The sequence below is a fragment of the Nerophis ophidion genome, linkage group LG23 (assembly GCF_033978795.1).
Source record: "Nerophis ophidion isolate RoL-2023_Sa linkage group LG23, RoL_Noph_v1.0, whole genome shotgun sequence".
Lineage (NCBI taxonomy): Eukaryota > Metazoa > Chordata > Actinopteri > Syngnathiformes > Syngnathidae > Nerophis > Nerophis ophidion.
Window position 1 is genome coordinate 34,772,429 of NC_084633.1, and position 26,369 is coordinate 34,798,797.

General features: G+C 37.8%; 1 protein-coding gene across 1 annotated transcript in view; it reads left to right on the top strand.

Annotated features, from left to right (window-relative positions):
• Window positions 1–26,369, top strand: part of xylt2 (xylosyltransferase II) — a 72,133-nt gene that overhangs the window by 13,016 nt on the left and 32,748 nt on the right. The window contains exons 2-5 of the mRNA XM_061884252.1: window positions 7,151–7,655; window positions 7,743–7,912; window positions 13,474–13,676; window positions 18,689–18,769. Coding sequence (XP_061740236.1) covers window positions 7,151–7,655; window positions 7,743–7,912; window positions 13,474–13,676; window positions 18,689–18,769 — 959 coding nt within the window. The remainder of the gene's footprint in view (window positions 1–7,150; window positions 7,656–7,742; window positions 7,913–13,473; window positions 13,677–18,688; window positions 18,770–26,369) is intronic.

Below are 26,369 nucleotides of genomic sequence, written 5' to 3' on the forward strand. Positions count from 1 at the left end.
ACTATTGTGTTAGATCCCCTATGGGCTGGACTCTCACTGTTATGTTAGATCCACTATGGACTGTACTCCCACTATTATATTAGATCCACTATGGACTGGACTCTCACTATTATGTTAGATCCACTATGGACTGGACGCTGGACGCTCACTATTATGTTAGATCCACTATGGACTGGACTCTTACTATTATGTTAGACTCACTTTGGACTGGACTCTCACTATTGTTAGATCCACTATGGACTGGACGCTCACTATTATGTTAGATCCACTATGGACTGGACTCTCACTATTATGTTAGATCCACTATGGACTGGACGCTGGACGCTCACTATTATGTTAGATCCACTATGGACTGGACTCTTACTATTATGTTAGATCCACTATGAACTGGACTCTCACTATTATGTTAGATCAACTGTGGACTGGACTCTCACTATTATGTTAGATCCGCTGTGGACTGGACTGTCACTATTATGTTCGATCCACTTTGGACTGGACTCTCCCTATTATGTTAGATCCACTATGAACTGAACTCTCACTATTATATTAGATCCACTGTGGACAAGACTGTCACTATTAGAGCCACTATGGACTGGACTCTATTATGTTAGATCTACTGTGGACTGGACTCTCACTATTATGTTAGATCCACTATGGACTGGACTCTCACTATTATGTTAGATCCACTATGGACTAGACTCTCACATGGCCGTGCGCAACCAGAGGGTCACTGGTTCAAATCCCACCTAGAACCAACCTCGTCACGTCCGTTGTGTCCTGAGCAAGACACTTCACCCTTGCTCCTGATGGGTGCTGGATGGCGCCTTGCATGGCAGCTCCCTCCATCAGTGTGTGAATGTGTGTGTGAATGGGTAAATGTGGAAGTAGTGTCAAAGCGCTTTGAGTACCTTGAAGGTAGAAAAGCGCTATACAAGTACAACCCATTTATCATTTATTATGTTAGATCCACAATGGACTGTACTCTCACTATTATGTTAGATCCACTATGGACTAGACTCTCACTATTATGTTAAATCCACTATGGACTGTACTCTCACTATTATGTTGGATCCACTGTGGACTGGACTCTCACTATTATGTTAGATCCACTGTGGACTGGACTCTCACTATTATGTTAGATCCACTGTGGACTGGACTCTCACTATTATGTTAGATCCACTGTGGACTGGACTCTCACTATTATGTTGGATCCACTATGGACTGGACTTTCACTGTTAGATCCAATCTGGACTGGACTCTCACTATTATGTTAGATCCACTATGGACTGGATTCTCACTATTATGTTAGATCCACTGTGGACTGGACGCTCACTATTATTTTAGATCCACTATGGACTGGACTCTCACTATTGTGTTAGATCCACTATGGACTGGACCATCACTATTATGTTAGATCCACTATGGACTGGACTCTCACTATTATGTTGGATCCACTATGGACTGGACTCTCACTATTATGTTAGATCCACTGTGGACTGGACTCTCACTATTATGTTAGCTCCACTATGAACTGGATTCTCACTATTATGTTAGATCCACTGTGGACTGGACGCTCACTATTATTTTAGATCCACTATGGACTGGACTCTCACTATTGTGTTAGATCCACTATGGACTGGACCATCACTATTATGTTAGATCCACTATGGACTGGACTCTCACTATTATGTTGGATCCACTATGGACTGGACTCTCACTATTATGTTAGATCCACTGTGGACTGGACTCTCACTATTATGTTAGATCCACTATGGACTGGACTCTCACTATTATGTTAGATCCACTGTGGACTGGACGCTCACTATTATTTTAGATCCACTATGGACTGGACTCTCACTATTGTGTTAGATCCACTATGGACTGGACCATCACTATTATGTTAGATCCACTATGGACTGGACTCTCACTATTATGTTGGATCCACTATGGACTGGACTCTCACTATTATGTTAAATCGACTGTGGACTGGACTCTCACTATTATGTTAGATCCACTATGGACTGAATTCTCACTAATATCTTAGATCCACTATGGACTGGACTCTCCCCATTATGTTAGATCCACTATGGACTGGACTCTCACTATTATGTTAGATCCACTATGGACTGTACTCTCACTATTATGTTAGATCCACTGTGGACTGGACTCTGCCTATTATGTTAGATCCACTATGGACTGGACTCTCACTATTATGTTAGAACCACTGTGGACTGGACTCTCACTATTATGTTAGATCCACTGTGGACTGGACCCCCACTATTAGGTTTGATCCACTGTGGACTGGACTCTCACTATAATGTTATATCCACTATGGACTGGACTCCCACAATTATGTTGGATCCACTATGGACTGGACTCACACTATTGTGTTTTATCCACTATGGACTGGACTCTCACAATTATGTTAGATCCACTATGGACTGGACTCTCACTATTATGTTAGATCCACTATGGACTGTACTCTCACTATTATGTTAGATCCACTGTGGACTGGACTCTGCCTATTATGTTAGATCCACTATGGACTGGACTCTCACTATTATGTTAGAACCACTGTGGACTGGACTCTCACTATTATGTTAGATCCACTGTGGACTGGACCCCCACTATTAGGTTTGATCCACTGTGGACTGGACTCTCACTATAATGTTATATCCACTATGGACTGGACTCCCACAATTATGTTGGATCCACTATGGACTGGACTCTCACCATTGTGTTTTATCCACTATGGACTGGACTCTCACAATTATGTTAGATCCACTATGGACTGGACTCTCAATATTATATTTAATCCACTACGGAGTGGACTCTCACTATTATGTTAGATCCACTATGGACTGGACGCTGGGCGCTTACTATTATATTAGACCCACTATGGACTGGACTCTCACTATTATGTTAGATCAAATGTGGACTGGACTATCACTATTATGTTAGATCCACTATGGACTGGACTCTCACTATTATGTTAGATCCACTATGAACTGGACTCTCACAATTATGTTAGATCCACTATGGACTGGACTCTCAATATTATATTAGATCCACTATGGACTGGACTCTCACTATTATGTTAGATCCACTATGGACTGGACGCTGGGCGCTCACTATTATATTAGATCCACTATGGACTGGACTCTCACTATTATGTTAGATCAAATGTGGTCTGGACTCTCACTATTATGTTAGATCCACTATGGACTGGACTATCACAATATTATGTTGGATCCACTATGGACTGGACGCTGGACACTCACTATTATGTTAGATCCACTATGGACTGCACTCTCACTATTATGTTATATCCACTGTGGACTGGACTCCCACTATTATATTAGATCCACTATGGACTGGACTCTCACTATTATGTTCGATCCACTATGGACTGAACTCTCCCTATTATATTAGATCCACTGTGGACTGGACTCTCACTATTAGATCCACTATGGACTGGACTCTGACTATTATGTTTGATCCACTATGGACTGGACTCTCACTATTATGTTAGATCCACTGTGGACTGGACTCTCCCTATTATGTTAGATCCCCTATGGACTGGACTCTTATTATTATGTTAGATCGAGTGTGGACTGGACTCTCACTATTATGTTAGATCCACTATGGACTGGACTCTCACTATTATGTTAGATCCACTGTGGACTGGACTTTCCCAACTATTTTAGATCCACTATGGACTGGACTCTCACTATTATGTTAGATCCACTATGGATTGGACTCCCAGTATTATGTTAGATCCACTGTGGACTGGACTCTCACTATTATGTTAGATTCACTGTGGACTGGACTCTCACTATTATGTTAGATTCACTATGGACTGGACTCTCACTATTATGTTAGATCGACTATGGACTGGACTCTTACTATTATGTTAGATCCACTATGGACTGGATTCTCACTATGTTAGATCCACTATGGACTGGACTCTCACTATGATGTTAGATCAACTGTGGACTGGACTCTCACTATTATGTTAGATCCACTATGGACCGGACTATCACTCTATTATGTTAGATCCACTATGGACTGGATTCTCACTATGTTAGATCCACTATGGACTGGACTCTCACTATGATGTTAGATCAACTGTGGACTGGACTCTCACTATTATGTTAGATCCACTATGGACTGGACTCTCACTATTATGTTAGATCCACTATGGACTGGACTATCACAATATTATGTTAGATCCACTATGGACTGGACGCTGGACGCTCACTATTATGTTGGATCCACTATGGACTGGACTCTCACTATTATGTAAGATCCACTATGGACTAGACTCCCACTATTATATTAGATCCACTTTGGACTGGACTCTCACTATTATATTAGATCCACTGTGGACTGGACTCTCACTATCATGTTAGATCCACTATGGCAAGGGTGTCAAACTCATTTTAGATGGGGGGCCACATGGAGAAAAATCTACCCCCAAGTAGGCCGGACTGGTTAAATCACGGCACGATAACTTAACAATAAAGACAACTTCAGATTGTTTGCTTTGTTTAAAAATAGAACAAGCACAATTCTGAAAATGTACAAATTATAATGTTGTTGATTTATTTTTACACTTACATCCATCCATCCTTCCATTTTCTACCGCTTATTCCCTTTTGGGGTTGCAGGGGGCGCTGGTGCCTAGACTTACATGTTGCGGTTGATAGCATTATATCTTTACTTCTCCGTGCGTTGGTTGAGGTGGGCGGGGTTTCGGTGGGGGCGGGGTTTGGTGGTTGCGGGGCTGTGTAATGTAGCCCGGAAGAGTTAGGAATGCATGTGATTCTGGGTATTTTTTCTGTTGTGTTACAGTGCGAATGTTCTCCCGAAATGTGTTTTTCATTCTTGTTTGGTGTGGGTTCAAAGTGTGGCGCATATTAGTAAGATTGTTGAAGTTGTTTATATCACAACCATCAGTGTAACCTGTGTGGCTGTGACCAAGTATGCCTTGCAGTCGATGATGTTTGCTAGCAGGGTTCGCATGCTACATGTGACCGGCCGGCACGCAGATAGCATGGCGTGAAGGCGGGCGTGACGATATGTTTTAGAGAACGTTGGAAGCATTGCCACCACGACACGCCCTCAAAATAGTTATGCAGGTGAAAACAGGAGAATGTTAGCCCAGGGATTTATCTAGGAAAGGCACTGAAATCCGGACAACCTCCAGGAAAAATCTTGAGGGTCGGCAAGTATGCAGCTGAGCCACATCAGAGTGATCAAAGAGCCGCATGCGGCTTCTGAGCCACGGGTTGAATTATATTTACAAAGCACTTTTCTTTAGTGACTCAAAGTGCATTGCATACTGAAACCCATTATCTAAGTTAAATGTAAAGCAGTGTGGGTGACACTGGGAGCAGGCGGGTAAAGTGTCTTGCCCAAAGCTCGGTTGGTAGAGTGGCCGTGCCAGCAACTTGAGGGTTCTAGGTTCGATACCCACTTCCGCAATCCTAGTCACTGTTGTTGTGTCCTCGGGCGAGACACTTTACCCACCTGCTCCCAGTGCCACCCACACTGCTTTAAATGTCATTTACCGTATTTTTTGGAGTATAAGTCGCTCCGAAAATGCATAATGAAGAAGGAAAAAAACATATATAAGTCACACTGGAGTATAAGTCGCATTTTTGGGGGAAATTTATTTGATAAAACACGACACCAAGAATAGACATTTGAAAGGCAATTTAAAATAAATAAAAAATAGTGAACAACAGGCTGAATAAGTGTACGTTATATGAGAAGGTGCCTGGTATGTTAACGTAACATATTAAGGTAAGAGTCATTCAAATAACAAGAACATAGAGAACATGCTATACCTTTACCAAACAATCTGTCACTCCTAATCGATAAATCCCATGAAATCCTGTACGTCTAGCCTAGGGGTAGGGAACCTATGGCTCTAGAGCCAGATGTGGCTCTTTTGATGGATGCATCTGGCTTTCTGATTAATCTTAGCTGACATTGCTAAACACGATAAGAAATTAATATTTCCGCTGGTAATCAGAGTTAAAAATTATGTTCAAAATACAAAATATTCTCCCGCATTTTAATCCATCCATTCGTTTTTTAACGCATCTGTTTAAGAAGGCGCATTAATGGTAAGAAGTATTCTATTTATTATTGGTTAGCTTCAGAATAAAAATGTTATGAAAAAGAATACGAGAGTTAGTGTACTCCAAAAATGTTGACGTTACTTAAAAATGCACGCATTTAGTTGCATTCAGTGTTAAAATAATATAATAAGACTCTCATTGAAATACATTTTAAAATATTTGGCTTTCATGGCTCTCTCAGCCAAAAAGGTTCCCGACCCCCCTGGTCTAGTCTCTTACGTGAATGAGCTAAATAATATTATTTGATGTTTTGATGTTGGGGCGGTATAGTTCGGTTGGTAGAGCGGCCGTGCCAGCAACTTGAGGGTTGCAGGTTCGATCCCCGCTTCAGCCTCCCTAGTCACTGCCGTTGTGTCCTTGGGCAAGACACTTTACCCACCTGCTCCCAGTGCCACCCACACTGGTTTAAATGTAAAAATTAGGTATTGGGTTTCACTATGTAAAGCGCTTTGAGTCACTAGAGAAAAAGCACTATATAAATATAATTCACTTCACTTTTACGGTAATGTGTTAATAATTTCACACATAAGTCGCTCCTAAATATATAAGTCGCACCCCTGGCCAAACTATGAAAAAAACTGCGACTTATAGTCTGAAAAATACGGTAGATATTAGGTTTCACTATGTAAAGCGCTTTAAGTCACTAGAGAAAAAGCGCTATATAAATATAACTCACTTCACTTCACACACAAAACGGCAGTGACTAGGATGGCGGAAGCGGGGATCGAATCTGGAGCCCTCAAGTTACTGGCACGGCCACTCTACCAACCGAACCATACCGCCCCTAGTTGGTACTGTCACCTGATTGGCTGTTGGCGTGTCACTCCCACTGATCACTAATCATTACCAGAGAGCCTCTATTCATGCAACCAACCTTGCTTCCAACCAAGAAAAAAATGATCAAACACATTTTTCAATGATATCTATTCCATGTCTATTGCCGTATGTGTTGATCTGGTTTTGTCGCCCAGCCCTAATCCAGTTTATTGTTCCCCTCTTAGAAAAAAACCAGGCGGTCTAAACTGCCTGACCAGAGCAGCCAGGACCAGAAGAGGGACCCGGCACTTGTGGAGAGACAAAACTCTCTGTCCGGGAGGGACGGGGGCAGATGGAGCGGCAGGCTGGAGAGGATCGGGGGCACGGCGGCCAGCGCCCTCAGACGGGGGACCAGTCGGCGGGCGGGCAAGCCCGGCGCCAGGATGAAGACGGACGCAGGAGTGGATGGGGCAGCACCCAATGACACATCCAGCAGGAACTTGAGCGACGGCGCCGCGCTCAGGTTGTCCGCCGCCGTCTTAGCGGGGGAGCCGGGCAGCGTGGACGGCGCCCACCAAGCCCCCGGCAGTGACTTTGAGCCCAAATGTGACATCAGCGGCAAGGACGCCTTGTCAGCCCTGCACCGCGCCAGCACGCAGGAGTGTCGCCAGGAGATCGCAAACGTCGTGTGTCTCCATCAGGCGGGGCAGCTCATGCCCAACGCCCTCCCACAGTTCTGCCCCCAAGTCGGTGAGAGCACACAGCGTCTCACGAAGTTGTCCGTGGCAGAGAAATACTTGCAAACTGACCTTTCTTGTCTTTCATGTCCTCCGGCAGGTGTCACAAATCCTGTTCAGGTCGAGCTGGACAACAACCTGCTTAAAGTGGAGAACCCTGTCAGGGTGGTTTTTGTCCTGATGGTCCACGGCCGCGCCGTACGGCAGCTCAAGCGCCTCATCAAAGCAATCTACCACCGCGATCACTACTACTACATCCATGTTGACAAGGTGAGACGCGTGAGACTGATACTGATACCCATGATTTGTTGTCAAAGAGGCCGATAACCGATGTTTGGAGACGATATTCATTTGCAGTAAAAGTTATTTAAACGTGAATATTGTATGTCAGTAAACATCTGGGCAAGTTGTTTTTTATTAGGTTTATTTATGTCAGAACTACTTATGACAGAACTACACACACACACACACACACACACACACACATATATATATATATATATATATATATATATATATATATATATATATATATATATATATATATATATATATATATATATATAGATATATATATATAGATATAGATATATCTATATATATATATATATATATATATATATATGTATATATGTATATATATATATATATATATATATATATCTGTATATATGTATATATATATATATATATATATATATATCTGTATATATGTATATATATATATATATATATATATGTATATATATATATATATATATATATATATATATGTATATATAGATATATATATATATATATATATGTATATATAGATATATGGATATATAGTAGGGATGCACCGATTAATCGGTAACCGAATATATTCGGTCGAATATGGCAAAAAAAGCCACATTCGGCCTTCGGTGGAATGAGTTAAAAACAAGGCCGAATAGTGGCGTGTAACGCAATTTTTTGACGCGGTGATGCAATCAACCAACGTGCAGTGACGCGGTGACGTTGGGATATGTTGTGTTCCTGTATAAGTGTATGAGGTTACAAGCACACACTTATTGAGATTTAGTGGGGCCTCTGTTTACATTATTAGCCTGTTGTGTAGGCTACCTGTATAAGTGTATGAGGTTACAAGCACACACTTAATTGAGATTTACTTGAGCCTTCTGTTTACATTATTAGCATATCTACTGTCGCTAAGCAGACTTTTGCCAAAAGGACAATAATTCATTTGTTGTGGGTTTATCCACTTTAATGCACTTTATTTTTTTTTGGAATGCATGTTTTGTTTGAAGACCTAATATAAATGAGAAACTTTGTGCTTTTTTTGAAAAGCAAAGGCTACTGGAATATTAAAAAAAATTCAATATTCAATAAAAAATTACTTTATTTGAAAAACATGTCTAAATATTTATTCTAGGCTATTTATGCAATATTAAACAATTTGTGAAAAACTGCATTCATTATTCGGTATTCGGCCTTCGGCCAAGCGTTTAAATTTTATCCGGCTTCGGCCACAAATGTTAATTTCGGTGCATCCCTAATATATAGATATATATGTGTATATATATAGATATATGTGTATATATATATGTAGATATATATACGGATATATGTATATTGTATATATAGGTATATGAAAGTATATATAGATATATGAATGTATATATGTATGTATATATATATATATAGATAAGTATATGTATGTGTATATATATATATATATATAGATATATATGTATATATATAGATATATGTACATATAGATATATATGTACAGTGGGGCAAAAAAGTATTTAGTCAGCCACCGATTGTGCAAGTTCTCCCACTTAAAATGATGACAGAGGTCTGTCATTTTCATCATAGGTACACTTCAACTATGAGAAACAGAATGTGAAAAAAAAATCCAGGAATTCACATTGTAGGAATTTTAAAGAATTTATTTGTACATTTTGGTGGAAAATAAGTATTTGGTCAATAACAAAAATTCAACTCAATACTTTGTAATATAACCTTTGTTGGCAATAACAGAGGTCAAACGATTACTATAGGTCTTTACCAGGTTTGCACACACAGTAGCTGGTATTTTGGCTCATTCCTCTATGCAGATCTTCTCGAGAGAAGTGATGTTTTGGGGCTGTCGCCGAGCAATGCAGACTTTCAACTCCCTCCACAGATTTTCAATTGGGTTGAGGTCTGGAGACTGGCTAAGCCAGTCCAGAACTTTCAAATGCTTCCTATGGAGCCACTCCTTCGTTGCCCAGGCGGTGTGTTTGGGATCATTGTCATGCTGGAAGACTCAGCCATTTTTCATCTTCAAAGCTCTCACTGATGGAAGGAGGTTTTGGCTCAAAATCTCACGATACATGGCCCCATTCATTCTTTCCTTAACACGGATCAGTTGTCCTGTCCCCTTAGCAGAAAAACAGCCCCAAAGCATGATGTTTCCACCCCCATGCTTCACAGTAGGTATGGTGTTCTTGGGATGCAACTCAGTATTCTTCTTCCTCCAAACACGACAAGTTGAGTTTATACCAAAAAGTTCTATTTGGGTTTCATCTGACAACATGACTTTCTCCCAATCCTCTGCTGTATCATCCATGTGCTCTCTGGCAAACTTTCAGACGGGCCTGGACATGCACTTGCTTAAGCAGGGGGACACGTCTGGCACTGCAGGATTTGATTCCCTGTCAGCGTAGTGTGTTACTGATGGTAACCTTTGTTACTTTGGTCCCAGCTCTCTGCAAGTCATTCACCAGGTCCCCCCGTGTGGTTCTGGGATTTTTGCTCACCGTCCTCATGATCATTTTGACCCCACGGGATGAGATCTTGCGTGGAGCCCCAGATCGAGGGAGATTATCAGTGGTCTTGTATCTCTTCCATTTTCTGATAATAATTACCACAGTTGATTTTTTCACACCAAGCTGCTTGCCTATTGTAGATTCACTCTTCCCAGTCTGGTGCAGGTCTACAATTCTTTTCCTGGTGTCCTTCGACAACTCTTTGGCCTTGGCCATAGTGGAGTTTGGAGTCTGACTGTTTGAGGCTGTAGACAGGTGTCTTTTATACAGATAACGAGTTCAAACAGGTAACGAGTGGAGGACAGAAGAGCTTCTTAAAGAAGAGGTTACAGGTCTGTGAGAGCCAGAGATCTTCCTTGTTTGAAGTGACCAAATACTTTTCTTCCACCATAATTTACAAATAAAATTATTTAAAATTCATACAATGTGAATTCCTGGATTTTTTTTTTCACATTCTGTCTCTCACAGTTGAAGTGTACCTATGATGAAAATTACAGACCTCTGTCCTCATTTTAAGTGGGAGAACTTGCACAATCGGTGGCTGACTAAATACTTTATTGCCCCACTGTGTGTGTATGTATATATATATATATATAAAAAATCTATATAAAATGTATAGATGTGTGTGTAAATATTTAAAGTTTATATGTATATAAAGTACAGGCTAAAAGTTTGGACACACCTTCTCCTCATTCAATGCGTTTTCTTTATTTTCATGACTTTTTACGTTGTAGATTGTCACATCAAAACTATGAATGATAACATGTGGAGTTATGTACCCAACAAAAAAAGGTGAAACAACTGAAAACATGTTTTATATTCTAGTTCCTTCAAAATAGCCACGCTTTGCTCTGATTGCTGCTTTTCCCACTCTTGGTATTCTTTCGATGAGCTTCAAGCACACCTATAAAGTGAAAACCATTTCAGGTGACTACCTCAACAAGCTAATTAATTCATTCTGAAAGATGGCACCTGAAGGCCATAAAATGTTTCAGCACTTTTTATAGTGTTCATGTATGAGATCAAGGGCTGCGAATTATGCTCAAAGTAATAATTGTTATCAATATTGAAATCATGATTACTGATTGTTAGGTAAAAAGCTGTTTTTGCCACTGCTTAAAAGGGGAACATTATCACAATTTCAAAAGGGTTAAAATCAATAAAAATCAGTTCCCAGTGGCTTGTTGTATTTTTTGAAATTTTTTTCAAAATTTTACCGGTCCCGGAATATCCATAAAAAAAGCTTTAAAGTGCCTTATTTTCGCTCTCTCGAAGCCACTGTTCATTTTCCTGTGACGTCATACAGTGCTGCCAATGTAAACAAACAATGGCGAATAGCACAGCAAGGTATAGCGACATTAGCTCGGATTCAGACTCGGATTATAGCGTTTTAAGCGATTCAACAGATTACGCATGTATTGAAACAGATGGTTGGAGTATGAAAGTATTGAAGAAGAAACTGAAGCTATTTAGCGAATAGCTATTGACGCTATTCATAGCCATAGCATGGCCGAATAGCTGCGTTATCATCGCCGGTAAAATGTGCGGACCAAACGATCAGGACTTTCGCATCTTGTGACACTGGAGCAACTTAAATCCGTCGATTGGTAAGTATTTTTTTTGCATTAAATGTGGGTGGAAGGAAACGTAATTTAGTTGCAAATGTAAATACAGCTATAGCCTAAATAGCATGATAGCATCAATTAGCTGGCAGTCACGCCGCAACCAAATATGTCTGATTAACTCTTAAGTCAACAACATCAACAAAACTCACCTTTGAGGGAGCGAGGGAAAATGACGATAAACCAAGCGCGTAGCTCCGTTTACTCCGAGGGGAAATCTCCCGAGCAAAGTCCGTGTCCTTAGTCCGCCATGATTATCCATCCAAACGAGGCTAGTGCGCATGCGCCTGACTTCTTGTTGCCTAAATTGACAGTTTTTCGATAGTTAAAAAAACATCCATCCATCCATCCATCTTCTTCCGCTTAGCCAAGGTCGGGTCGCGGGGGCAACAGCCTAAGCAGGGAAACCCAGACTTCCCTTTCCCCAGCCACTTCGTCTAGCGTTCCCAGGCCAGCCGGGAGACGTAGTCTTTTCAACGTGTCCTGGGTCTTCCCCGTGGCCTCCTACCGGTTGGACGTGCCCTAAACACCTCCCTAGGGAGGCGTTCGGGTGGCATCCTGACCAGATGCCCAAACCACCTCATCTGGCTCCTCTCGATGTGAAGGAGCAGCGGCTTTACTTTGAGTTCCTCCCGGATGGCAGAGCTTCTCACCCTATCTCTAAGGGAGAACCCCGCCACACGGCGGAGGAAACTCATTTCGGCCGCTTGTACCCTTGATCTTATCCTTTCGGTCATGACCCAAAGCTCATGACCCTAAGTGAGGATGGGAACGTAGATCGACCGGTAAATTGAGAGCTTTGCCTTCTGGCTCAGCTCCTTCTTCACCACAACGGATCGGTACAACGTCCGCATTACTGAAGACGCCGCACCGATCCGCCTGTCGATCTCACGATCCACTTTTCCCTCACTCGTGAACAAGACTCCTAGGTACTTGAACTCCTCCACTTGGGGCAGGGTCTCCTCCCCAACCCGGAGATGGCACTCCACCCTTTTCCGGGCGAGAACCATGGACTTGGACTCATTCCGGTCGCTTCACACTATTTATCATTGTACCGTTTATTGTTACATCCCTTGTCCATCAACAAGTAAAAAGTCAAGCGCAGTCAAGGCATGTTTTTGCCACCGATGCTGGTCAATTTTTTAGGGCATTACGGCAAACGACGAGGGCCGTCGCGTCACTTGCCGCGGTTGCCGTGGTTATATTCGAGTCCTGTAGTTCTTGTTCATTGGGCGAATATATCTTCCAATGTTCCTCATTTACAGACTATGGTGGTGTCAGTTTGGAGGCACAATTCTTCACCTATTAATGATGAAGTCCAAGTTACCAGACACGAATAGTGCTTGTGATTCATCTTGTGTAAGAAGTACCCCCGACATTTCTCTTTTTGACCTGAGACTCTGACCCCACGCAGCGGTCGGCCTACATGCACCGGGAAGTGGTGCAGATGGCCCAGCAGTACCCAAATACTCGTGTCACCCCCTGGCGGATGGTGACCATCTGGGGCGGGGCCAGCCTGCTGAAAGCCTATCTCCGCAGCATGCAGGATCTGCTCTCCATGCCGGACTGGAAGTGGGATTACTTCATCAACCTCAGCGGCACAGACTTCCCTACCAGGTAGCTGCGACACTTCTATCTCTAAGACCAGGCTGTTGTTCCTGGAAACTGACAGAAAGTTTCTAAATCAGGGCTGTCCAAACTTCTGCCACTAAAATATTATGTTTTTCATTTTCAAAACCTGTACAACAGGGGTAGGGAACCTATGGCTCTCGAGCCAGATGTGGCTCTTTTGATGACTGCATCTGGCTCTCAGATAAATCTTAGCTGACATTGCTCAACACGATAAGTAATGAATATTTCCGCTGGTAATCGCATTGTTAAAAATTACATTCAAAATATAAAACATACTCATACATTTTAATCCATCCATCTGTTTTCTACCGCACCTGTTCAAGAAGTCGCATTAATGGTAAGAAGGATTTTATTTATCATCCGAATAAAAAAGTTATTAAAAAGAATAAGAGACTTATTATGTGAAGATGTGTCACTTCATTTCTTTTTTGCTTCTTTGTTTCGTATTTACTTCCCATCAGTGCTTTTATTTTGTTTCCATTTCCTGTTTGTCCCGCTGAGGGCTGTGTTTTTTTCCCCCCTCAACTGCTGCCAATCAGCATGTTTCTATTTATGCTTATCTTGCGCGTTCCTCGGGGCTCAAAGATTGACTATTGTTTAGAACTGTACATGCAAGACTGCTTCATTCTCCTCTGTTGGTGATATTAAAAGCATCTTACCTGCGCCTCGCTCTCCAGGTTCCTGCATCTAGGGGTCGCTACTACTGCTGCCATGCGAGTTTTTGACATATTATAGTCTATAAATGTTGGTCTTACTTAAAAATGCAGACATTTCAATGTATTCAGTGTTAATAAATATGACATGGCTCTCACGGAAATACATTTTAAAATATTTGGCTGAAATGGCTCTCTCAGCCAAAAAGGTTCCCAACCCCTGCTTTACAATATGTAAATTTTTTTAACCTTTATTTCTCCCCTCAGTCATAAAAAGTTAAAAATAAGTCTTAGATAAAAAAATTCATTGATTAAATCTCTAAATCAACTTCAGATCTATCTGGCGATGTACATTTTTATTATTATTATTTGTTGGTTGTCTTTTATGCCCTTGTTGTCAAAATAAAACCATTTTTTATGGCAAAAACACAAAATATGCAACATTTTCCCATAAAAAAGTGCAATATTTGATGTCAATCAATCAATCAATGTTTATTTATATAGCCCTAAATCACAAGTGTCTCAAAGTCTCATTATTCAACAAGGACATCCTCGGTTCAGAGCCCACAAAAGGGCAAGGAAAAACTCACAACCCAGTGGAACGTCAATGTGAATGACTATGAGAAACCCTGGAGAGGACCGCTGACGTGGGTGATATGTACTAAAACTGTCATTTTTGAGGACTGACAGTTTAAAAAATCCCACTAAAATTCTCAGGGGTCCAAAAAGGCCCCACTCAATAAAAGTGTTAAAATGAAGTCATACTTGAGTTTTTATTGTTTTACTTTCAACACATAAATCTATAGATCAACTTCACATCTACCTGTTGATTATAAGTCTCTATTTATTTTTGTTTTTTCGTTTGTTTGGTCAATGTATGGAACATTGTATTTTTTATGGCAAATACACAAAATATGCAACATTTTCCAATAAAAATGTCAAAGTGTAATATTTGATGTGAAGTCATTGGAGCTTTAAGTAGGTCAATAATTCATAACATTGATTTTTTATTTTTATTTTTTAATTTTTTAGTCATGACAGTTTAAAAGATAATCCCCACTAAAAATCTTGTAGGATTAAAAGTGTTAAAATGAAGTCATACTTGAGTTGTTATTGTTTTACTTTCAACGCATGAATTTCTAGATCAACTTCACATCTATCTGTTAATTAGAAACTTTTATTTTTTGTTTGTCCTTTTTGTCATAGAAAACTTGTATTTATAGATGGCAAAAACCTCACATTTTGCAATATTTTCCCCCCAAATGATTTCAAAGTGTAAATAGGTCAATAATTCATAACAACGTTGATTTTTGATTCATTATTGTTTTTTGAGCAATGACAGTTAAAAAAAATCGTACGAAAATTCTCAGAGATCCAAAAGGGCCCCACTCATTAAAAGTGTTAAAAATAAGATATTTTTATTGATTTACTTTCATCACATGAATCTCTAGATCAGCTTTAGAGCTATCCGTTGATTATAAGTTTTTATTTTTTCTTGTTGTTTTGTTTGTTTGTTCAATGTCTTTTTTTGTCTTAGAAAACTTTGTATTTTTAATATCAAAAACACAAAATACGCAACATTTTCCCATAAAAAATGCCAAAGTGTAATATTTGATGTGAAGTCACTGGAGCCTTAAATAGGTCAATAATTCATACCGACGTTGATTTTTTTTTTTTAAGTCATGACAGTTTAAAGAAAAAATCGCACTAAAATTCTTGGAGATTCAAAAGTTTCTCTCTCATTAAAAGTATTAAAATTAAGTCGTACTTGAGTTTTTATTGTTTTACTTTCAACAAATAGATCAACTTCAGATCTATTTGTTGATTATAAGGTTTTATTTTTCTTCAATGTCCTTTTTTGTCATAGAAATTTGGTATTTTTTAACGGCAAAAACATCCAATTTTGCAATATTTTCCCCCCAAATTATTTAAAGTGGAATAGTTAATGTGAAGTCATTAATAAATAATTCATTCCAACGTTGATTTAGATTTTTTTTTTCTTTTTTCTGAGGAATGACAGTTTAAAAAGTCCCACTAAAATTCTCAGAGATCCAAAAGAGCCCCACTCATTAAAAGTCTTGAAAATTAGATTTTTTTATTGTTTTAATTTCAACACATAAATCTCTACATCAACTTCAGATCTACCTGTTGATTATACGTTTCTATTTTTTTGGGGTTTTTATGTTTGTTTGATAAATGTCCTTTTTTGTCAAAGAAAACTTTGTATTTTTTAAAGGCAAAAACACAAAATATCCAACATTTTCCCATAAAAAATGTGAAAGTGTAATATATGATGTGAAGCCATTGGAGCCTTAAATAGGTAAATAATTCATAAAGACTTTGATTTTTGATTACATTTTTTTTTAAAGTCATGACAGTTTAAAAAAAAATCGCACTAAGATTCTTGGAGATTCAAAAGGTTCCCCACTCACTAAAAGTGTTAAAATGAAGTCATACTTGAGTTTTTACTGTTTTACTTTCAACACATAAATCTCTAGATCAACTTCACAACTATTTGTTGATTATAAGGTTTTATTTTTCTTCAATGTCCTTTTTGTCATAGAAAACTGGTATTTTTTAAAGGCAAAAACATCCAATTTTGCAATATTTTCCCACCAAATTATTTAAAGTGGAATATTTAATGTGAAGTCATTAATCAATAATTCATACCAACGTTGATTTAGATGTATATATTATTTTTCTGAGCAATGACAGTTTAAAAAGTCCCACTAAAATTCCCAGAGATCCAAAAGGGCCCCACTCATTAAAAGTGTTAAAAATACGATTTTTTTTATTGTTTTACTTTCAACACATGAATCTCTACATCAACTTTAGATCTATCCATTAATTATAAGTTTCCATGTTTTCCTGTTTGTTGTTTTTTGTCATAAAAACGTTGTTTTTTTTAATGGCAAAAACTAGGGGTGTAACGGTACATGTATTTGTATTGAACCGTTTCGGTACGGGGGTTTCGGTTCGGTACGAGGGTGTGTCGTACGAGTTTGTAAACTAAAGTTTTAACAAGCTGCTCTGCTTTCTGCCTCTGTCTGAGCAGTGAGCACCTGGCATTGTCCCGCCCACACAACCATCTGATTGGTTACATACAAAGCCAATCAGCAGTGCGTATTCCAAATGCGTGTTGTAAATGCTTCGTTGTCGAAGCAGACGTGTTTTGCAGCGGACATCGTACACTCCCCAAATTATAAAAAACACTTTCCAGTCACAGCTATTACAAACATCACTATGAGCCCGTTGACATTCTAGAAACTTAAACTGCAGCTAAGCTTGCTCACAGTTCTGGCTTGAGGTGAAGGCTAATTAGCTTTTAGCGTTACGTTAGCTCGTTTTGCTGTGTGTGTGCGTGCGTGTGTGTGTGTGCGTGCGTGTGTGTGTGTGTGTGTGTGTGTGTTAGGGGCAGCCAAGCCCTGTCTGTCTGTTATTTCACATGAACTAACATGAACTCCATAGACATCAGGAATGAGTAGTCCCTTCTATTGCAGTTGTACTATTTTTCAGCTATAGTTACATTAATCAGTAATGTAGCAGCCTAGTTTTGAATGGCGGGGTACCTGCAATCACATTTTGACAAAAATATAACATTTACATAATAAAAGTCAACTACAGGTTTCCCAAAGGCTTTAATAAATCAAGCATGATGAGTTGACTTGAAACTGTTTAATGTTGCACTTTTTATATGCAGAAGAAAGGTTTTGTCATTTTATTTCATCAAAGCAACAACTTGAGGCAGTTTAATGTGGATTAACGTGGGCAGAATTATTATAGTGTTCCCAATGTTAAAAGGATAAAGCCATTGTTTACAAATTTGGTAAATAAATAACCAAAAAAATGTATATTTGTTTGTTTTCTTACTGTACCGAAAATGAACCGAACCATGACCTCTAAACCGAGGTAGGTACCGAACCGAAATTTTTGTGTACCGTTACACCCCTAGCAAAAACACATTAAAAATGTCAAAGTGCAATATTTGATGTGAAGTCATTGGAGCCTTAAATATGCCAATAATTCATAACAATATTGATTTTGATTCGTTATTATTTTTTAGAGCAATGACAGTTTTAAAGACAAAAACAGCCTGCATGGCAGTTTTGCGTTTTTAGAGTCAAAATTGAAACTTGTTCTTGTTAAGTTTCTCTTCACTCTTTTATTCCACTTTTTATGCTTTTTGTCATAGTAGCATTTTTCGAATGTGCCGCCGGCCGTTAAAAACTTAGCTGCGGGCCGCACTTTGGACACCATGTATGTTGGCTTTAAAGGTTGCCTGGTTGGTTTTTGTGCGACGCTTCTCGGGTCCCTAAACCCCTCCTGCGCTCTGTAACCCCTCAGGACCAACGACGAGCTGGTGGCCTTCCTATCACAGCACAGGGACAAGAACTTTCTCAAATCCCACGGCAGAGAGAACGCCCGGTAAGTGGTCTCGCCTTCAAGTGCAAAGCATTAAAAGCTGAACAGTCCCAAGGCCACACTTGGAAAGTAGCACCGAGCCTACGCCAGCAGCCTTGTTGCTCGGTGGAGCGCGCTACAGGTTGATGAGGTGGTTACTCAGGTGCCAACACCTACTGGTACTTTCATCCCTAGTTTATACTCCTCTCAACATGGAGATAAACACAATATATTGTCTTATTTGCTCTATGGCATTTAACAATGTTTACTGTTGGACTTGAAGTGGACAGTGCGCCAATAAGTGGCAATCACCTCCAACCTAAAGTCTCTCTGGCCCTATATAATTCATCATATTATATACATCACAACATAGAGCAGGGGTAGGGAACCTATGGCTCTAGAGCCAGATGTGGCTCTTTTGATGACTGCATCTGGCTCTCGGACAAATCTGAGCTGACTTTGCTTAACACGATAAGTAATGAATAATTCCACTTGTAATCACAGTGTTAAAAATAATGTTCAAAATATAAAACATTCTCATGCATTTTTAATCCATCCATCCGTTTTCTACCGCACCTGTTCAAGAAGTTGCGTTAATGGTAAGAAGTTATTTATTATTGGTTAGTGTGGGCCATGCCCTCCTGGGGGTTCTTCAGACCACCAAGCACCGACATGAGAGCCTGTTTCAGGGTTACAATATTGTTTTATTTTTCAATAAGTCTCTCAGTTGCTTTCCAGCAATTGTATTTTTCTCTTTCGTTCTCGCTCACGCTCTGGCTCCAGCCCCAACCCCGTCTCTCCTCCTGGTTGCTGCTTATAACAGAGCGACAGTTGATTAGATAACAAGGCCCAGGTGGGCCATCTACGCACCTGTCGCTGATTTTGAGGCTGGTCCTGGTACACCCTAGTTTGCTGCAGGCTAGCAGGCCACGCCCCCTCCACAGTTATCTTCAGAATAACAATGTTATTACAAAGAATAAGATACTCTAGAAATGTTGGTCTTACTTAAAAATGCATGTGTTTAGTTGTGTTCAGTGTTAAAAAAAATATTATATGACTCTTACGGAAATACGTTTTTAAAATATTTGGCTTTTTGGCTCTCTTAGCCAAAAAGGTTCCCGACCCCTGACATAGAGGGAGATAAGCACAAGTATTTAGTATGTACAAAGTAAATAAATAGTCATGTAGATAAGTTTTGTATGTAAAAAGTAAATATTTACACACATGATTCCTGTATTTAGTATATAAAAATAAATAAATAGATAAGTTTTGTATGTGAATCGTAAATATTTACCGTATGACATCAGTATTTAATATATAAAAATAAATAAATAGTGATGGAGATACGTTTGTATGTTAATAGTACATATTTACACATATGATACAAGTATTTAGTGTATAAAAATATATAAATAGTGAAGTAGATAAGTTTTGTTTGTGAATAGTAAAAATTTACACATATAATACCAGTATTTAGTGTATAAAAATGAATAAATAGTAAAGTAAATAAGTTCTGTGTGTGAGTAGTAAATATTTACACACATGATACCAGTATTTAGTATGTATAAAATAAATGATTAGTGAAGTCGATAAGTAGTGTATGTGTATATATAATATTTACACAAATGATACCAGTATTTAGTATATAAAAGTGAATAAATAATAAAGTAAATAAGTTCTGTATGTGACTACTAAATATTTACACATATAGTACTAGTACTAAGTATATAAAAATATATAAGTAGATAAGTTTTGTATGGGAATAGTAAATATTTACCCATATGATACCAGTATTTTGTATATAAAACTAAATAAATAGTAAAGTAGATAAGTTTTGTATGTGAATAGTAAATATTTACACACATGATACCAGTATTTCTGATATATGAATAAATAAATAGTGAAGTAGATTAGTTTTGTATGTGAATAGTAAATATTTACACATATGATACACGTATTTAGTGTATAAAAATATATAAATAGTGAAGTAGATAAGTTTTGTTTGTGAATAGTAAAAATGTACACATATAATACCAGTATTTAGTGTATAAAAATGAATAAATAGTAAAGTAAATAAGTTCTGTGTGTGACCAGTAAATATTTACACACATGATACCAGTATTTAGTATGTATAAAATAAATGATTAGTGAAGTCGATAAGTAGTGTATTTACACAAATGATACCAGTATTTAGTATATAAAAGTGAATGAATAATAAAGTAAATAAGTTCTGTATGTGACTAGTAAATATTTACACATATAATACTAGTACTAAGTATATAAAAATATATAAGTAGATAAGTTTTGTATGGGAATAGTAAATATTTACCCATATGATACCAGTATTTTGTATATAAAACTAAATAAATAGTAAAGTAGATACGTTTTGTATGTGAATAGTAAATATTTACACACATGATACCAGTATTTATGATATATGAATAAATAAATAGTGAAGTAGATTAGTGTTGTATGTGAATAGTAAATATTTACACATATGACACCAGAATTTAGTATATAAAACTAAATAAATAATGAAGTGGATAAGTTTTGTATGTTAATAGTAAATATTTATACACATGACACCAGTACTTAGTATAAAAAATAAATAAATAGTGAAGTAGATTAGTTTGTATGTGAATAGTAAATATTTACCCATATGATATCAGTATTTAAAATATAAAAATAAATAAATTGTGAAGTAGATACATTTTGTATGTGAATAGTAAATATTTACACACATGATTCCAGTATTTAGTATATAAAAATAAATAATTAGTGAAGTAGATTAGTTTTGTATGTGAATAGTAAATATTTACACATATGATACCAGAATTTAGTATATAAAACTAAATAAATAGTCAAGTAGATAAGTTTTGTATGTTAATAGTAAATATTTATACACATGACACCAGTATGTAGTGTATAAAAATAAATAAATAGTGAAGTAGATTAGTTTGTATGTGAATAGTAAATATTTACCCATATGATATCAGTATTTAATATATAAAAATAAATAAATAGTGAAGTAGATAAGTTTTGTATGTGAATAGTAAATATTTACACACATGATTCCAGTATTTAGAATATAAAAATAAATAAATAGTGAAGCACAAACGTTTTGTATGTGAATAGTAAATATTTACACACATGATACTGGTATTTATCCATCCATCCATCCATTTTCTACCGCTTATTCCCTTTCGGGGTCGCGGGGGGCGCTGGCGCCTATCTCAGCTACAATATATGAAAAAAAAATGGTGAAGTAGGTAAGGTTTTTTATGTTAATAGTACATATTTACACATATAATACCAGAATTTACTGTATAAAATGAATAAATAATAAAGTAAAAACGTTTTGTATGTGAATAGTAAATATTTATACACATGACACCAGTACTTAGTATAAAAAATAAATAAATAGTGAAGTAGATTAGTTTGTATGTGAATAGTAAATATTTACCCATATGATATCAGTATTTAAAATATAAAAATAAATAAATTGTGAAGTAGATACATTTTGTATGTGAATAGTAAATATTTACACACATGATTCCAGTATTTAGTATATAAAAATAAATAATTAGTGAAGTAGATTAGTTTTGTATGTGAATAGTAAATATTTACACATATGATACCAGAATTTAGTATATAAAACTAAATAAATAGTCAAGTAGATAAGTTTTGTATGTTAATAGTAAATATTTATACACATGACACCAGTATGTAGTATATAAAAATAAATAAATAGTGAAGTAGATTAGTTTGTATGTGAATAGTAAATATTTACCCATATGATATCAGTATTTAATATATAAAAATAAATAAATAGTGAAGTAGATAAGTTTTGTATGTGAATAGTAAATATTTACACACATGATTCCAGTATTTAGAATATAAAAATAAATAAATAGTGAAGCACAAACGTTTTGTATGTGAATAGTAAATATTTACACACATGATACTGGTATTTATCCATCCATCCATCCATTTTCTACCGCTTATTCCCTTTCGGGGTCGCGGGGGGCGCTGGCGGCTATCTCAGCTACAATATATGAAAAAAAAATGGTGAAGTAGGTAAGGTTTTTTATGTTAATAGTACATATTTACACATATAATACCAGAATTTACTGTATAAAATGAATAAATAATAAAGTAAAAACGTTTTGTATGTGAATAGTAAATATTTACACACATGATACCAGTATTTAGTATGTATAAAATAAATGACTAGTGAAGTCGAGAAGTTGTGTATGTGAATATGAAATATTCACACAAATGATACCAGTATTTAGTATATAAAATAAATAAATAGTGAAGTAGATAAGTTTGTTTATGTGACTAGTAAATATTTACACATATAATACCAGTATTTAATTTATAAAAGTGAATAAATAGTAAAGTAAATAAGTTCTGTATATGACTAGTAAATATTTACACATATAATACCAGTATTTAGTTTATAAAAGTGAATAAATAGTAAAGTAAATAAGTTCTGTATATGACTAGTAAATATTTACACATATAATACCAGTATTTAATTTATAAAAGTGAATAAATAGTAAAGTAAATAAGTTCTGTATATGACTAGTAAATATTTACACATATAATACCAGTATTTAGTTTATAAAAGTGAATAAATAGTAAAGTAAATAAGTTCTGTATATGACTAGTAAATATTTACACATATAATACCAGTATTTAGCTTATAAAAGTGTATAAATAGTAAAGTAAATAAGTTATGTATGTGACTAGTAAATATATACTACATAATAGGTATCAGCCACGATTACTAATAATTGGTATGGGCCCTGACTACTAATAACCGGTATGGTCCCCGACTACTAATAATTGGTATGGGTTTCAACTACTAATAATCGGTATCGACCCTGACTACTAATATACGGTATTGGCCCTGACTACTAATATACGCTATGGGCCCTGACTACTAATAATCGGTATGGACCCTGACTACTAACATACGGTATGGGCCCTGACTACTAACATACGGTATGGTCCCCGACTACTAATAATTGGTACTGGCCCCGACTACTGATAATTGGTATCAATCAATCAATCAATGTTTACTTATATAGCCCTAAATCACTAGTGTCTCAAAGGGCTGCACAAACCACCACGACATCCTCGGTAGGCCCACATAAGGGCAAGGAAAACTCACACCCAGTGGGACATCGGTGACAATAATGATCCAGTGGGACGTCTGTGACAATAATGATTATGAGAACCTTAGAGAGGAGGAAAGCAATGGATGTCGAGCAGGTCTAACATGATACTGTGAAAGTTCAATCCACAATGGATACAACACAGTCGCGAGAGTCCAGTCCAAACACAGCAGCGAGAGTCCCGTTCACAGCGGAGCCAGCAGGAAACCATCCCAAGGGTAGCGGACCAGCAGCGCAGAGATGTCCCCAGCCGATACACAGAGGGACATAGAAGAAAAAGAAAAGAAACGGCAGATCAACTGGTCTAAAAAGGGAGTCTATTTAAAGGCTAGAGTATACAAATGAGTTTTAAGGTGAGACTTAAATGCTTCTACTGAGGTGGCATCGCGAACTGTTACCGGGAGGGCATTCCAGAGTACTGGAGCCCGAACGGAAAATGCTCTATAGCCCGCAGACTTTTTTTGGGCTTTGGGAATCACTAATAAGCCGGAGTCCTTTGAACGCAGATTTCTTGCCGGGACATATGGTACAATACAATCGGCAAGATAAGATGGAGCTAGACCGTGTAGTATTTTATACGTAAGTAGTAAAACCTTAAAGTCACATCTTAAGTGCACAGGAAGCCAGTGCAGGTGAGCCAGTACAGGCGTAATGTGATCAAACTTTCTTGTTCTTGTCAAAAGTCTAGCAGCCGCATTTTGTACCAACTGTAATCTTTTAATGCTAGACATGGGGAGACCCGAAAATAATACGTTACAGTAGTCGAGGCGAGACGTAACAAACGCATGGATAATGATCTCAGCGTCTTTAGTGGACAGAATGGAGCGAATTTTAGCGATGTTACGGAGATGAAAGAAGGCCGTTTTAGTAACGCTTTTAATGTGTGCCTCAAAGGAGAGAGTTGGGTCGAAGATAATACCCAGATTCTTTACCGTGTCGCCTTGTTTAATTGTTTGGTTGTCAAATGTTAGAGTTGTATTATTAAATAGAGTTCGGTGTCTAGCAGGACCGATAATCAGCATTTCCGTTTTTTTGGCGTTGAGTTGCAAAAAGTTAGCGGACATCCATTGTTTAATTTCATTAAGACACGCCTCCAGCTGACTACAATCCGGCGTGTTGGTCAGCTTTAGGGGCATGTAGAGTTGGGTGTCATCAGCATAACAGTGAAAGCTAATACCGTATTTGCGTATGATGTCACCTAGCGGCAGCATGTAGATGCTGAAGAGTGCAGGGCCAAGGACCGAACCCTGGGGAACTCCACACGTTACCTTAACGTAGTCCGAGGTCACATTGTTATGGGAGACACACTGCATCCTATCAGTAAGATAAGAGTTAAACCAAGACAGGGCTAAGTCTGACATACCAATTCGTGTTTTGATACGTTCTAATAAAATATTATGATCGACGGTATCGAAAGCAGCGCTAAGATCGAGGAGCAGCAACATAGATGACGCATCAGAATCCATCGTTAGCAATAGATCATTAGTCATTTTTGCGAGGGCTGTCTCCGTGGAGTGATTTGCTCTGAAACCGGATTGAAAGGTTTCACATAGATTGTTAGACGCTAAGTGTTCATTTAACTGCTCCGCAACAATTTTTTCAAGGATTTTTGAAATAAAGGGAAGGTGAGACACCGGTCGGTAATTTACCATGAGGTCAGGATCGAGGTTAGGTCTTTTAAGAAGAGGATGAATAACCGCTTTTTTGAATGCAACGGGAACAGTGCCCGAGGAGAGTGATAAGTTTATAATATTTAGCACTGATGGACCTAATAATACAAAAAGCTCCTTGATCAGTTTCCCAGGAAGAGGGTCAAGTAAACATGTTGTCTGTTTTATTCCATTTACACGTTGTAACAATTCCTCTAATGTTATTTCCTCAAAACGAGAGAAACTATTTTGGAGGGCAGTATCCGTCGTATATACAATTGTGTCAGTGTTAATAGAACCCCGTTGTAGCTGGGACGCATTGTCTTTAATCTCCTTTCTAATGACTTCAATTTTCTTACTAAAGAATTGCATAAAGTCATCAGCTGAGTGGGTTGAGCTACTGGAAGGAGTCCCTTGTTGGGTTAGCGATGCTACCGTACTAAACAAAAATTTAGGATCGTTTTTATTACGGTGGATGAGATTTGAGTAATATTTAGCTTTAGCTAAGGTAAGCATGCGTTTATAAGTTATTAAACCATCACTCTATGCTTGATGGTGCACCTCAAGTTTAGTCGTGCGCCATTTGCGTTCCAGCTTTCTACATAATAATTTCTGAGTTCTAGTTTCTTCTGTAAACCACGGGGTGCGCTTTTTTGGAGCCTTTTTTAACTTTAGCGGTGCTATGTTATCAATGGTTTCGCGCAGGGCGTCGTTAAAGTTGTTAGTGAGGTTATCAATAGAGCCCACATACTTTGGGAATGGTGCCATTACCGAGGGCAGTAGGTCAGCAAG